The 13,777-nt window shown below is 35.3% G+C and overlaps 1 protein-coding gene across 1 annotated transcript in view; it reads right to left on the bottom strand.

The window, feature by feature from the left end:
- Positions 1–3,882: 3,882 nt before the first annotated feature.
- The window catches only part of LOC142339444 (uncharacterized), a 512,010-nt gene continuing 502,115 nt past the window's right edge, over positions 3,883–13,777 (bottom strand). Inside the window, exons 6-8 of the mRNA XM_075389481.1 lie at positions 12,298–12,915; positions 4,743–5,414; positions 3,883–4,414 (exon numbers count right to left, since the gene is read on the bottom strand). Coding sequence (XP_075245596.1) covers positions 3,938–4,414; positions 4,743–5,414; positions 12,298–12,915 — 1,767 coding nt within the window. The 3' untranslated portion in view covers positions 3,883–3,937. The remainder of the gene's footprint in view (positions 4,415–4,742; positions 5,415–12,297; positions 12,916–13,777) is intronic.

Consider the following 13,777-nt stretch of genomic DNA (forward strand, 5'->3'; position numbering starts at 1 on the left):
TGATTAGGTATGGTATAATATCAAGATTTAATTGAGGCAATCAAAAAATTCAGAAGCACATGTTTTTCTTGTAAGACACTGATTACTTTATGTCTTGAAACTGGTTGAGTATTCAAGGATTACTGTTTAAACTGTGTGAACTTGTATCCAAAACAAACGGATGTATTTTGCTGTATGACTTCTGATATTCGAATAAAAATCGGGTAAAAAGCTTCATTTACAACAAGGAAAAGCAGAAAAATGCTGATAAATTGTTAAATGGTTAAACAAAAACAAAATCAAGCATATTCGACCAAACATAGCCTTCAAAACATTAACATTTAAATAAACCAAGCGAGAAGACGAAACAAAGAAACATTCCTCGGCCTACTCAGTTAATTTTTGAATAGACTAATAATTTCTCCGTTTTAGCTAGAGCGCGGATGTCATAATTTACTGTGGCTAGTTTCAAAATTCTTTTGAATGTTAGTTTTCTGCTGTTGTAGTTAAAAAAACCTTAGGTTGAGCTTACGCCAAGTCGAACCCTTTTGCCATATTTGAGCTCTTTTGATTGGATCAATTTAGATTGGATCTAAAGAAGGTCGTTTTTAGTCCCCAGTTGAGTTGCTATTCCAGTGAGCATCAAACTTTTTAAACACAATTAATTATTGGAGCCGAGAACTCTCAACAAGATAACACAATTGGGTCACAATGTTTCCAACGCTTTAGATGGCAGTTGAATCTTTAAACCAAATTCCAGTTTTAAATCCAGGAGCCATTCCATGCAAAATTTTAGTCATTTGAGATTCATTTGACAGTTCAATATCAATTGTTATGGCAATATATTTGCATTAAGTTCTTATTAAGTATGATTTTGGTATCCATTTCTATCGTTTCGGAAAATTGCTCTTTTTATTAAAATTTCACGAAAATTTTGATGTATTCTGCTTTAGTTCAGTTTTTGAAATATTTGTTAACAATTTTACCATTTTGGTCAAATTATACTTGCTTTGATTGTTAACAGCATTAGAAGAGTATGGCAGGCAAGCAACGCTTTTTGTCAACAGGTAAACATTGAATTTTTTGTATTGTGGTTCAGAGACACTCGGAGGTTGTTAACGTACAGAACAACGAATGGAAGAATGAGCAAATACATTGTTTAATGATCACGAAATAGATAAAGCATCGTGATCTAGGGGACATTGAAATCCATCGGCTAAACTCTTTTCATTGAATCCCGATTCATTGGTTATGGACTAAGTCATTTAAAGGTTAAGTAAGCGGATTTTTTTTATTAAATCCAGCTTAACCGAGTAGAATAGGGGAAAAGGAATGGGATTTCATCTCAAACAATTATCCTTCTAGCCATGCAATGCAGTTCTGCTGTTTGGGCGACTTACTTCCGTGAATTGTACACTTAGAGCCCACTAAAGCTCCATGAGAAACACAGCTATTTAAAGCCCTTGTTCTTCAAACCAGTGTACACCTTTTAATTATTTTTCCCAACTTCTTTCAAGAGCAATTAAAAAAGATATGACCTAACTGCATCTCAAATTCTCGCTGCGAATAAGGCATCTAAGTATACGTTAGAACAAAAATTTTAGTTGCCCGAGGAACTTAGTGCCCTGACACGAGCTCGCTTGCTCCCGAGTACAGAGCAGAGGGTACGAGGGGTGCTAGGACTCATTTTCTAACGTATTTAGAGAATCAAAGGGTAAAAATTAGACTTTTTAGATCTTTTTTGTTTGTGTCCCCCCAGTACGTTATGCTCCCCCCATTTACAGAGCACGTGTCATTACATGGTGAATCATTGTGTAAAAATATGGCACGTGTGTCTGGGGGTGCAAATAATATGCACCCACTAAGCTGGGTGCACAAACGGAATACATCCGAATTCTCAACATTTAAGAAAGAGTCTGACAGAAGTCAGATTTTACTCATGCGAGAGGGCGAATAAGTGGGATATCTAAGCAAGCCAATCAAAATTAGACTTAGGAGGGTAAATTCGACATAAGCCGCAACTTATGCAAATGCACGGTAAAAACACTTATAATGCGAGCGTGTTTTCAACGTGCACTTCAAAAATTTATTAGCAAACAAATTGCCTAAGTTGAGCTGCCTCGAAATTTTAGAGCCAGACTGTTTTTTACTCTTGATTCACTACAGGCTCTTACATAGCTACATAGACCTGATGCCCTCCAGTTCTACCAGTTTATCGATTTCTTTTGGCTAAAAGTTAAAATTCTTGAGCGAGAACGTTCTAAAAGAAAAATTTTCTAGAACGAAAAGAACGCCTTAGAGCAAAATCGCTCAAGCAACACGACTTCAATATTTGCTTCAAACTGCTTGAGAGCAATTTAAAACATAACCGGTGGTGGGTGTCAAACTCTAAGAAACGCCCTTCATGCCATGAGTATACGTCGCCAAAACAGTTTTTATAAATCGCATAATTGGCTACTAAAGAGCTGAAAGGCTCTTAGAGAACTGTATGCCCTCTGAGCGCTACCTGTTTATCACGTTTTGAGGACGAAAATTCAAATGGTTCAGAAAAAAATTCGCCAAGCGAAAAATCGCATTAAAAAGACCACAGGACTAACATAATTGCTAAACTTCGTTTGAGAGCAATTAATAACAAATTTTTATGAATGGCAGAAAATCCAACGGAGCAGATCTGCAGTTCACTATCAATATACTGTCAATAAATATTGTCGAAATTCAGTTCAAATAGGGATGGATGTTCAGCAAGTCATCAATTCAAAGGCAATGGTTCAAAGTACATGCTCAAATAAGAGTAGATCTTATTGGCGGATTTGAAAGTTCTCGCAGATACAATAACTGCTCAATTGCCGAATCGAATCCCTTTGTACTCGAATCTACGAAACAATATTCGAGCTCCAAATTCACAAAGTGTTGAGCTGCTATTTATTAGAATCAGGTCAACATATTGCAATTGTTCGTTGTCAGGCCTTCTTCACATGTAAGATACGTTTCATGCATTTAAAAAATGTGAAAACCCGCAAATTGACGTACACCATTCGGTATACGTCCAGCTTCACACTGACTATTTTCGGGACTCTACTTAACGTCAAGAACTATTCCAACACATTTAAAGATGATATCTACGAAGGAACTAGGCATTAGAAATCTATTTTTTTTGCGGAAAACTACCATTACGCTACCAGCCCAATTGCCAAAATCTTAAAACATACCCGGCAGATTGCCGGAAAATAGCCGCCGTTGATTCCAATAAGCATGATTGGGATTGAACGAATAGAATATATTGAAAAAAAAAAGATTTTTGTACACAAACATTTTTAAGTCCGATTTATTTTGATGGCATTTCGTAGTTGAACATACTTCTGTTTCTTAGAGAGAGGCTACAGGGGCTACTATCAACACCAACAAGCAATAGAGGTGGTAAATAAGACTTATAGGCACGACGTTCAAATAGCGGGCATCTAAAATTGGGCTTTATGGGTTTATTCCGTTTCTATTTCTGACTTCTATTTTTTATACCGACTCTGTTCATTTTGAATTGCTTTGCTGAGCAACTGATGTTCAAATTCACTGTAAGCAGAATGAGAGAAGAGAGAAACCAGCCTAGAGAAGTCAAAGATTTCACGCAAAATGTCGAAAAAGCGGCAAAATGGTAAAGCGAAAAGTTTGACGAAGTAAAAAAAAATACGAGCGCAATAATAGCCGGCTGAGAAGATGAGGGCGGCTATTAACAAGCAAATGAAAATTTTGGTTCGCTGCCAAGACAACTGAGCTATCGACGCAAACACTGAAAAGAGCGATAACAGCTGCCATTATTAACGCTGCTATTGCATTTTCATAAAGCTTCCACATAATTCAAGGCTCGTTATAAAGCTATTCGAAATATGCAGGGTTGGAATAGCAAAATTAATTGAAAACTCAATTACCAGAAAATTCTGATTACAAAAATTAAATCTGTCAATCAAAGTCCAAAGTTATCCCAAGCAGTTTTAGTGGTCACCGCAGCTCTTCTTACAACTCTTTTGCTGTCATCCAAACATCTGTCTACAGTTCTCTTAGTCCGTCTTTTGACATCTCCATTTAGCCATTCTTTACACCTGTTCTGCTCCAGCCCAATTTTGGCCAGACATTTCAAACTGTTCACTCTGACATCAACGTTGTTCCCGCCAGTCGCTAATTTCAGAAGTTCAGAATGAATCTGCTTCATAACAACAACATTATCAAATTGCATCGAGGTCTCGAGCAACTTGAGAGCGCTCGAGAGAACGTCCGAGTTACTGTTACTTTGAGTTGACTGGTCGTTTGCTATATTGAGTGCCATCCTAATGATCTGCATAAGACCTCCTGGGTTGTTTCTGTTGGATAAGGACGTTACTGTGGTCTTGATATTGTCAGGCAAACATTGCAGAAAGGACATCAGGCAAAGAATCCAGTTGCACTAAAATAACGAGGTACGTTCACATGAATCTGCTTCCCATTCTCTTGTATTTTTACAACTTTGTAATGGTATAATTATATTGTATTGGATAGTCAGCTTTTTTATACTATTTCGAAAAATCATTATACAAAGACAATTATACGATGACCAGCCCTGACGTTCGAATAAGATTTTAAATATGGCTTTTCTGAATTCCAATTACAACCCCATTATATCAGGAGAAACATACTCGTATCTTTGAACTGTTTCAAGACCAAAAAGAGCATTAAGAAACCGAGGGATTAAATGGGGATTGAAAGCCTGGAATAATAATTTCCAATATACAAACCTTTGCTTCATCATCGCCCTGTGCATTAATCTTGTCCATGTCTAGCAGTTGCGGCACCATATCATACACTAATTGCTGTACAAACATTGGCCTAGTTCGCAGTTTCAGCCTTCTTGCTGCTTTTTCGTCAAAGCCATTTATCAAAAGACTCGACTGAGTAGCTGAAAATTTTCCGTGAGCCTTATCAGTCAGTAAGGACATGTATTTAATCAAAAGCTTCCGTGTGATTGGTTGTTTCAAACACCCTCGACGAATTAATGCATGACACGTCATCAGAAAATTGAGGCACTGCGATTGGTCAGAATATTTATACTCTTCTTCCGTGAGGCTATTCAGATACTTGGTAAAAAGAGAGAGGTCTTCAGTTCGGTTAATCAGCACAGGGATTAGATCACAATGTCTTTGCGTGTCAGATAGAATAACATCGATGCAGTTGACCTCGGATATCATTTCGTCAGAGGCCGCAAAACAATAAGTCGCAAATAAAATCTGGCTTACTTCACTAACATCTGGCAATTTTATTCGCTCAAAGACCGCTCTGAATTCATGCGCAAAATTATCGCAGTTTAATTTGCTAATGAGAGGAATAAGTATATTATGCTGGATTGCACTTGTTACCACACTGAAATCCTTCGCATCAGAACCCCTGTTGATTTTCTCTGACACAAATTTCTGGAACAGATGAATTTCGAATTATAATAAACAGCCACAAATAGCATGTCGGCAAAAGTCGGCACTACACTTTCTCAAGACAATCTCAACGAAAGATTAAACTCTAAATTAAGAAGCTGAATGATGAAATATATTGATGAACAAAGATAAGACATGCAATTAAAACAGACAACTGATAACAAACATAGCCGGCAGATTGCCGGAATAGCTGCGAAATAGACTTGCGTGCCGTAAAATACAGATGGAAAAAGATACAGAAGTGAGTTGATAATAGTTATCGCCGCCGCCTATAAAACTTACAAGTTTATTTCAAAGGAGGTTGTTTTTGGGTGCAAAAAATTTTCCCTGTCGCGTCTCGAACCGGCGATCTCCGTATTAACAGCCAGCCGCCTTAACCACTCGGCTGTCGAACCATACAATCTGTTTTCTGACAATCAACTTTGTTTTAGGAACAGATTCTGTTTCTGAATAACCGCAATTTAGGTCACGCAGAAAGCGTGAAATCAAGCGCGAAAAAGCCATTTAAGCAGTGACGAGACAGAATGGTCTAGAACAAATGTAAAACGAAAATGAAGCGTCAGACGACGAAACAAAAAAAAACCAAGAGCACCACAATATAGCTACGCTCAGCTTACAGCTTCGCAGCTATAAAAACATGAAATCTAAATACAAAAAATTTTGTAAAACTTGCTAAAAAAGTGAACAGTGAAAAAACATAGCAGACAAATTGACAAAAAATAGCCGATGTTGACCCTCTTGACGCAGAACAGGACTGAAACAAGAAAAAGAAGCGATAGAAATTCACAGAAATATTTTTCGAAGTTTCAAAGTTTTCTTATTTTCTGTGCAGTTTCAATTAGATTCTAAAATTACACTTAACCCGGCCTTTAAATTGAAGGATATTCAGTTTAATACTAATGCCAGCTAGCAATCGCTCTAATAAACAAGTAAAACATAATGCATACTGACAATGACCGGGTTTTATCCTATTATCTCACTTTTTTTGATTTTGCTCTTTTGACCAACGCATCGCGTAACTCAACGAGTAAGAATTACTTAAAACCCAGTCGGTAGAAACAGTGAGAGAGGTAAATCAGAAATCAAACAAGAAAGTCATGACTTGGGTAAAAACGAAAAACGTGATAGAAAGGTAAAAGGATTTTAAAAACGAAGCAGAACAAGTCCTGAAGTACAATCCCGAGCATTGATTTAACTAAGGATTTGAAAATCAACATTTTCCAGCATCTTCAAACAGAGAAAGTCAACAAAGCACATGATACTACATGCGCAAAAATAAACAAATTCGAAAAAAAAACAAAAATCGATTTTCATTTTGCTCTTTTGAACAACATATCGTGTGATTCAACGAGTAAGAAGCACTCGTAAAAATCCAGTAGATAGAAAAACAGAGAGGTAAGTGAGAAGTAAAACAAGAAAGTCGTGACTTTAGTACAAAACGTGATCCAAAGGTAAAGGATTTAAAAAAATCGCAGAACAAGTCCTGATTTACATCACACGAACAAAATCGAAAAGCAAAAACAAAATCCTTTTTTTATTTTGCTCGTTTAACACCACATCGCGGGATTTAACAGGAAAGAAAACTTAAAATCCAGGCGTTTGAGACAGTGAAGGGAGGTAAGTCTTAGGGAAGTCAAAAATGAAAAAAAAAACTAATTCAAAAATGAAAAAAAAAAACGAAAAGGTCAATGAAGAAAGCCAAAAATTAACTTAAAAATTGAAAAATCTGTGCCCATTTTAGCCTGGAAACGTATTGTTAGTCTCTAAAAATCACTTATCAATTTCAGAGGGTAACATTAAAACAGCATGGAGTAAAAACTCTTCCCACAAATACCAAAATTCAACAAAAAAATCAACAAAAAGGGGGCAATTGGACAAAAAACTACTAAAAACGGTTATCTACATGCTCCATTCTGTCCAAAACACTTCAACCTCGACAATTCATTCACTGAACACAGTGCATGATCAAAATCTTCTCTCACTTAGCAGAAATCTGATCAACATTACAGCTTTTCTGACTTTCGCTTTCAGGTCAAAATGCCGCATGAACTATCCCTGTAAAAACACAAAAAAGCAAGACAAGTCCTGACACAATTCAAAGAAAATTCATTGATTTAACAAAAACTTGACGTAGAATGAACAATAAATGGATTGGGGAAACCAATTGGAAAAAATCCCCGTTCAAAAAATTGAAAAAAATATCAAAAATCAAAGTCAAATTTGCCGCATGTGAGCGAAAATTCACAATCGAATTAGCAGTCTTAAGTCAAAACAAAAAAATTGCCAGAAAAATTTAACATGAAAAATTAGGAAAATTCAATTCATTTCCATGTATAACAAGTACACATACAAACTAAAACCACAACACATCAGCCAAGTCTCAATGCGTTCACAAACATCTGTTTTAAGAAAAAATTAGAAAAAAAAGTTTTCAAATTTTTGTCAAATTGCAAAGAAAGAGAGAAATTTGTTGCAAAAGAGACTTGCATCCTTTATAGTAATGGAACCAACAGGCATGAGGCTTTAAGTCAAATAACAATAAATTCAATAAGCAATATAATAGGCCAAAAAATCGCGAAAAGACTAAAAATCAGCCAAATTATTGAAAAAAACCTCCAAATTAATCAACAAAAAGACAAAACAAACAGAATATAATTCAAGGAAAAAAATCCCTTCAAATCAAACCAAAAAAACCCAATAATATTCGTAGAAAGTAATTATCAGACAAAAAGCTTAAATGGCATTTCAAGCAAATTCTCAGTGCCGCCTCGTCAAATGAAATCAATTGCAAACAAAACAAAAATCTAAGAAAAAGGCTAAAACCATTATATTTAGCAGCCGATAAAAGCAGAGCTGACTAGAACTATAGTTCTCAAAAAATTGATAGGCTGATACATGCTAGAATGCGGAGAATAAGGACAAACAAAAACATGAAAAAACAAAGTCTAGTTCTTGATATTTCAAAGTTAAAAATCAAGTTGAAAACAAATGAAGTAAAAAACAATTACATTTCCTTATTAAGCATAACATTATATAGCTATCATCTCGTATAGATTAAATTGTAGAAACATAGTTTAACGATTGGGAACAATAAAATTTTTATTTTTCAATAAAATTGTCAAATTTTTTTTTTCAAATTGACTAATGAAAAAAAATTTAAGCAGCATTTCAAATACTGAACGCCCTAAAATCATTCAATTATTAGTAAAAGAAAATTAGATCGCAGACAGTGCACAAAAAGACCTTTTCTATTCATTAAATCTGAAAAAGAAAACAAACTGAGAGAAATTAGATAAAACTGCCAAAATCAGGCAAGCATGAGTACAATACTATAAAAACAAAAAAATACCTCGGGCTATCAAGAGGCATTTTACGCATGAAACATCAAAGTTAAAAGGCTTTTTAAAAACTTTTTTAAAAAATCCGCTTTAAAATCCAAATATGAATAAAATAATTTAAAACTGCCAAAAATTAATTTAAAAATTGGGACATCTGTGCTCATTTGAAATTTAAAACGCATTATTAGACTCTCAAAAACACTGCGGTATCAATTTCAGGGGTTGACAAATTAATACAGCTTCTATTAAAAACATAGCACGCCGATTGCATGAAAACAGCCGCCGTTGTCATTACTGGCCACCTTTGGGATTGAAATTTTGAAAATAAAGAGAAAATTGACGACAGTAATATTTTTTCTGAGTGTTACAAAGTGTTCTAATTTCTTCTGCAGTTTCATTAGACAAATATGGTGAATTCTCTTTTAAATTGGAGAACAAAAATGCTTAAAACTAACGCCTGTTAGCAGTATACTCTAAAGATCATTCATAACTAAACGCACAAAAAAGTTGACGACAGCCTAGTTTCAAACAAAAAGGGTTATAATTGTGTCCCCAATCTCATTGAATTCAGTAAAATTTGGCGAGTTCAGCTTTTAAATCGGAGGACAAAAAACAATACTAATACCGATTAGCAATATACTCTAAGGAACTTTGATAACTTAATGCACTAAGTCTTTAAACATTAATTCTTAGTGCCCAGGCTTTATTGGTTTATCCCGTTTCTACTGATTTTGCTCTTTTGACATTAACCGTAGTCACTACAAAGCACAATTCAATGACTAAAAAATAGAATTCAGTCAGTTGAAACAGTGTAAGTCGGAAGTCAAACGTGAAAAGTGGTGACTCAAGTTGAACGAAAAGAGGTTAAAGCCAATTAAAAAAACATAGCAGGACAAGCCGTGAAATGGAACCCAAGAAATTGAATGAAAAATTTAGAACTACACTTGACCAGCAGAACAGTTGAACAATGCCAGCCAAGAAAAAAATCTCAAAAATCTCAACTAAAATAACCAAACAAACGAAAGAAAAAAAATAATTGCTGCAGGCCAATTTTGATCCATTTAAATATATCCATTAACCAACGCACAAGCCTTGAAAGAGGTTTATTGGCCAAGCAAAGATCCAGAATCCAGAAGTACGACAAATACTTAATTGAAAATTGCAAAATTTTCAGGCATTTTTCTTAATTTAGCAATATTAAAATGTTTTTAAACATTTTTGTCTCTGGAATCTGTCTAGTAACTCCTCTACCAGACATAAAAGAAGTTCAACGGCCAATAAGATCGATAAAGTCAGAAAATGGCGAAGAACTTCCAAAAATTTGAAAACAAGTGAAAATTTTAATAAAACTTTTAAAAATTATGTCACGCCCCTATTTCGTCCCTCATAGTTACGTGATGATTTTCCTTTAAATATCCATAAATAAGTGATTTAATCTAGTACATATTCAGATAGATTTCAAGGCCATATATAGCTAGTATTTCCATCTAGGCCTGTAACCCCTTATTTGTTTATGTTTATGAAAAACAACCGCAGATTGACAGTTTATTGATAAATATATCAAGTGCCTAAAAGCCTCAATATTTACTTTTTTGAGTTCCATGAAGATAAATTCTCATAATTAGGAAATAACTTCAGGAGAGATTATGTACTTAGTGAAGTGATTATTCTGATAAAGTAGGTGCTAATACGGAAATTGTATATGTACTTAACAAACATCAAGAGGCGTACAAAAGCCGGAAATCGCCCAACTTGTAGATCAGTAAATATTTGCGAAGGACCAATACAACTCAAGGTACAGCCCTGCGGAACCTACAATCACCAGAACACCGGAGAAAGAGCCTGACTATCAGTTGCTATTCGAACTCAACAATAATCTCGAAACTTCTTATTCTATCTCTGAAAACTTTGTTATAATTTATGGTAAAATAATTAAAGACTGAACTGGAAATTCTTCATAAAATAACTAAAGTTAGAACAGGCTTCTTTAGCGTTATATTGTGGCTAAATCAAGCTCTAAAACCCAAGGCAACTAGTGGATATATCACGCATCCGAAGCGCTCAATAAAAGGCTATTACTAGCTAAGTTTATTCAAAATAAATCCGCTAAAAAGCGCACTGTGAAACATCAAAATAAGTCCTTGTAAAAATGACAATTATTCACATTATTTACTGCTAATATTAACCTCTGAAAACACCATGAGGAACACTCTTAAAATCAGTGCGTAACATATTAATTCCCTCAAAACCATTTCATTGCACCCAGAGGCTATGCAGTAACGCAATAGCACGCCTCAAAAAGTTTCATTAGCTCATAAAGTTGGATAAAGAAGGAATGACATTAATTTACAGAAAATGAAACAAAATTCAAATTTTACAAAAAAATCGTGACATTAAAACGTTGAAAACCAATCAATTGCCCCCCGAAACTATGCAATAACCTATTAGTAAACACTAAAACAAGTTTTATGGCCTCTGAGTCTGCAACTCAAAATATGACAAAAAGTTTCAAAAACCTTAAAAAATGGCAGCAGTTATTATTATTTTTCGTGTTTATGTTTGCAGTACCAAAACACATAGCTCTCAAAATGATCATTAAAAATATTTTGTCTCACAAAAGACCTCTATCGAATTTTACAAACCTCAATTTAAGACAGGTCAAATAAAAAAAAACTCAAAAAATGACAAAAAAACGTCAAAAAGTTCACAATTTCAGGTTCCAAAACTGCTAAAAATAACCCTGAATTACGCCTTCCCTTCAGCGACACCACTCTAAGCACTTGAAGGACTACTAAAACTAGCTAAGGGCCTCTACTGAAACTTTATGCCCGCTGGGCCTTATTTGTTAAAAACCGTTTTGAAAGATCAAATTCGTCGAAAAAAGACAGAGCCCCAATACAATCCAATCGTTGAATTGTAAAAAAGGAGAGCGCCTAAATAATAGCCATCGAGACGCTGACAGCGGCTATTAATTATTTATACGAAAAAAAAAAACAAAATTATAAGCCAAAAACTGGGCCAATCGGACGAAAAAACTGCTTAAAATGGTTTTCTATATGCTGCATTCCGTCAAAAAACAATTTTGAAAGTCGAAAAGTAAATCACTGGCCAAAGCGCATGATCAGAAAACTTCCCTCGCTCAGAAAAAAACAGTTCAAGTGGCAGTTTAACTCTTTCGCTTTTTGGTCTAAACGCCGTCTAAACGAATAGTACTTCTGGTAAAAAAAACCTTTCAGAAAACCAATACACCTCTTCGAGTCGTAAAAAACACGAACACCGCAATATAGCTATGCTCAGCTTAGCTTCGCAACTATAAAATATTGCAGCAACTTTTTCGGGACCCAAACATTTATTTTCATTATTCAATCGAAACAACGCACAGCAACAGACGTGCTTAGGTATCTCAGCTTAAGGAAACCTTATAAAAGGAACTCCTCGAAAAACAAGAAAAGTCCAAAAAGATATAGAAACAGAGTGTAGCAATAATGTCTTTTTTCGTAGCTAACAGTAAATGTAAAATATCTCACCTTGGCAACTTCGGCGAGTCCATATTCATCACACTCAAGAAATCCAGTAAACTCAACCACTACACGATCACTTATACCGTCTTCTTTTGTTGAAGAAAAGCAAAACCTTGCAACGGAATCTAGTAAAGAACTCAAGATATAATCGTCAGAAATTAGAATTCTTGAAGGAAACTGGAGTAAAACCAATAGAAAAAGATTTAGCGACTGATAATTCGGGTTTTCAAATGACTTCTCTTGATGTACCAACTGTTGGAAGGCAAGACTAGTTTGACTTGTGTCACATATTGATAACATCGATTTAAACAAATTCAAATATAGCTCTAAGAACGAGGAGCAAATTTCTGAACTTTCCAGAAACTTCTTCCAATAAGCGGTCGTCATAACTGTCCATATCAGTAGAAAACTTTCTGGGTTGTCCAAATTAACAGAGGCTAAATAAGTCAACCCAAAGAGGCAGTCTTTGATTCTGTCTTCAGTGTAGTGACGTTCTGACACTGATTGGAAGGTTTCAAGCAACAGAAAGCTGAGACGATTGAGACACTCTTTAGTCTGAGAAGGAAGATTGCTTTGCATATTTTGAGATACTGCTTTTAAAAGAGCATTGATAGACGGGAGACACTGAAACAGAAAAGAAAATCAATAAAACTATATTCAGTAATTATTTGCATCTCGAACTGTAATCAGGTTTGACAGATTGCTTTTACAAGGCATAAATGTAGAAACACGATCAATCCTGAAGACCTTCGCAGGGGTACAAGTAACAACAAAGACAGATGCAGACACAAATATGGCAGAACATAGCCTGCAAATTGAACCAGCTAGACAATTGACGGAAAATGGGCAAAGTTGTGCGCTTGGTGAGGTCCCCTTGATGCTTCATTTACGGTTTTATTTTCATGTGAAAAAATGTAGTGGGAGTAGTAGTAACTTTTGAGGTATTTAAGCGAATAAAAACTAAGGCCAATGATAGAAGCAAACGACATCACGCATGCAAATGGCCAGAGTCCTGAACCTAGGATATCAAGACCATACCATAACCTCCTACAGCAAATCTGATTTCTATATGAGAAACAATTTTAACTGCGGCTCACTTGGTATATTTGTTCTTTACAGATTACCCTTTTCACGTTGACATCTTTGTGGCAACTCACGTTGGCAATTTAACCAAATTGAGTAGTTTTTGACTGATTAGATATTTATCGAGTTTAGTGAGGCAGCCTTTTTACACGTAATACTATTCGGATTTTTTCAGTTTGTGCCCCCAGTATGTTATTCACCCCCCAGTTTCAGAGCACGTGACATTACATAGTAAATCATTATGTAAAAATATGGCACGTGCGCCTGGGGGGGGGGGGGGGGTGCAAATAATATGCACCAACTAAGCTTGGGGGCTCAAACGGAAATCCTACTACGGAAATCCCATTACGGCTAAAACGGAAATCCCATTAAGAATTTGCTAAAAAGGAGAAATTCCGTCAAT

Source organism: Convolutriloba macropyga, chromosome 5 (genome assembly GCF_964194025.1).
Source record: "Convolutriloba macropyga chromosome 5, txConMacr16.3, whole genome shotgun sequence".
In the NCBI taxonomy this organism is placed as follows: domain Eukaryota; kingdom Metazoa; phylum Xenacoelomorpha; order Acoela; family Convolutidae; genus Convolutriloba; species Convolutriloba macropyga.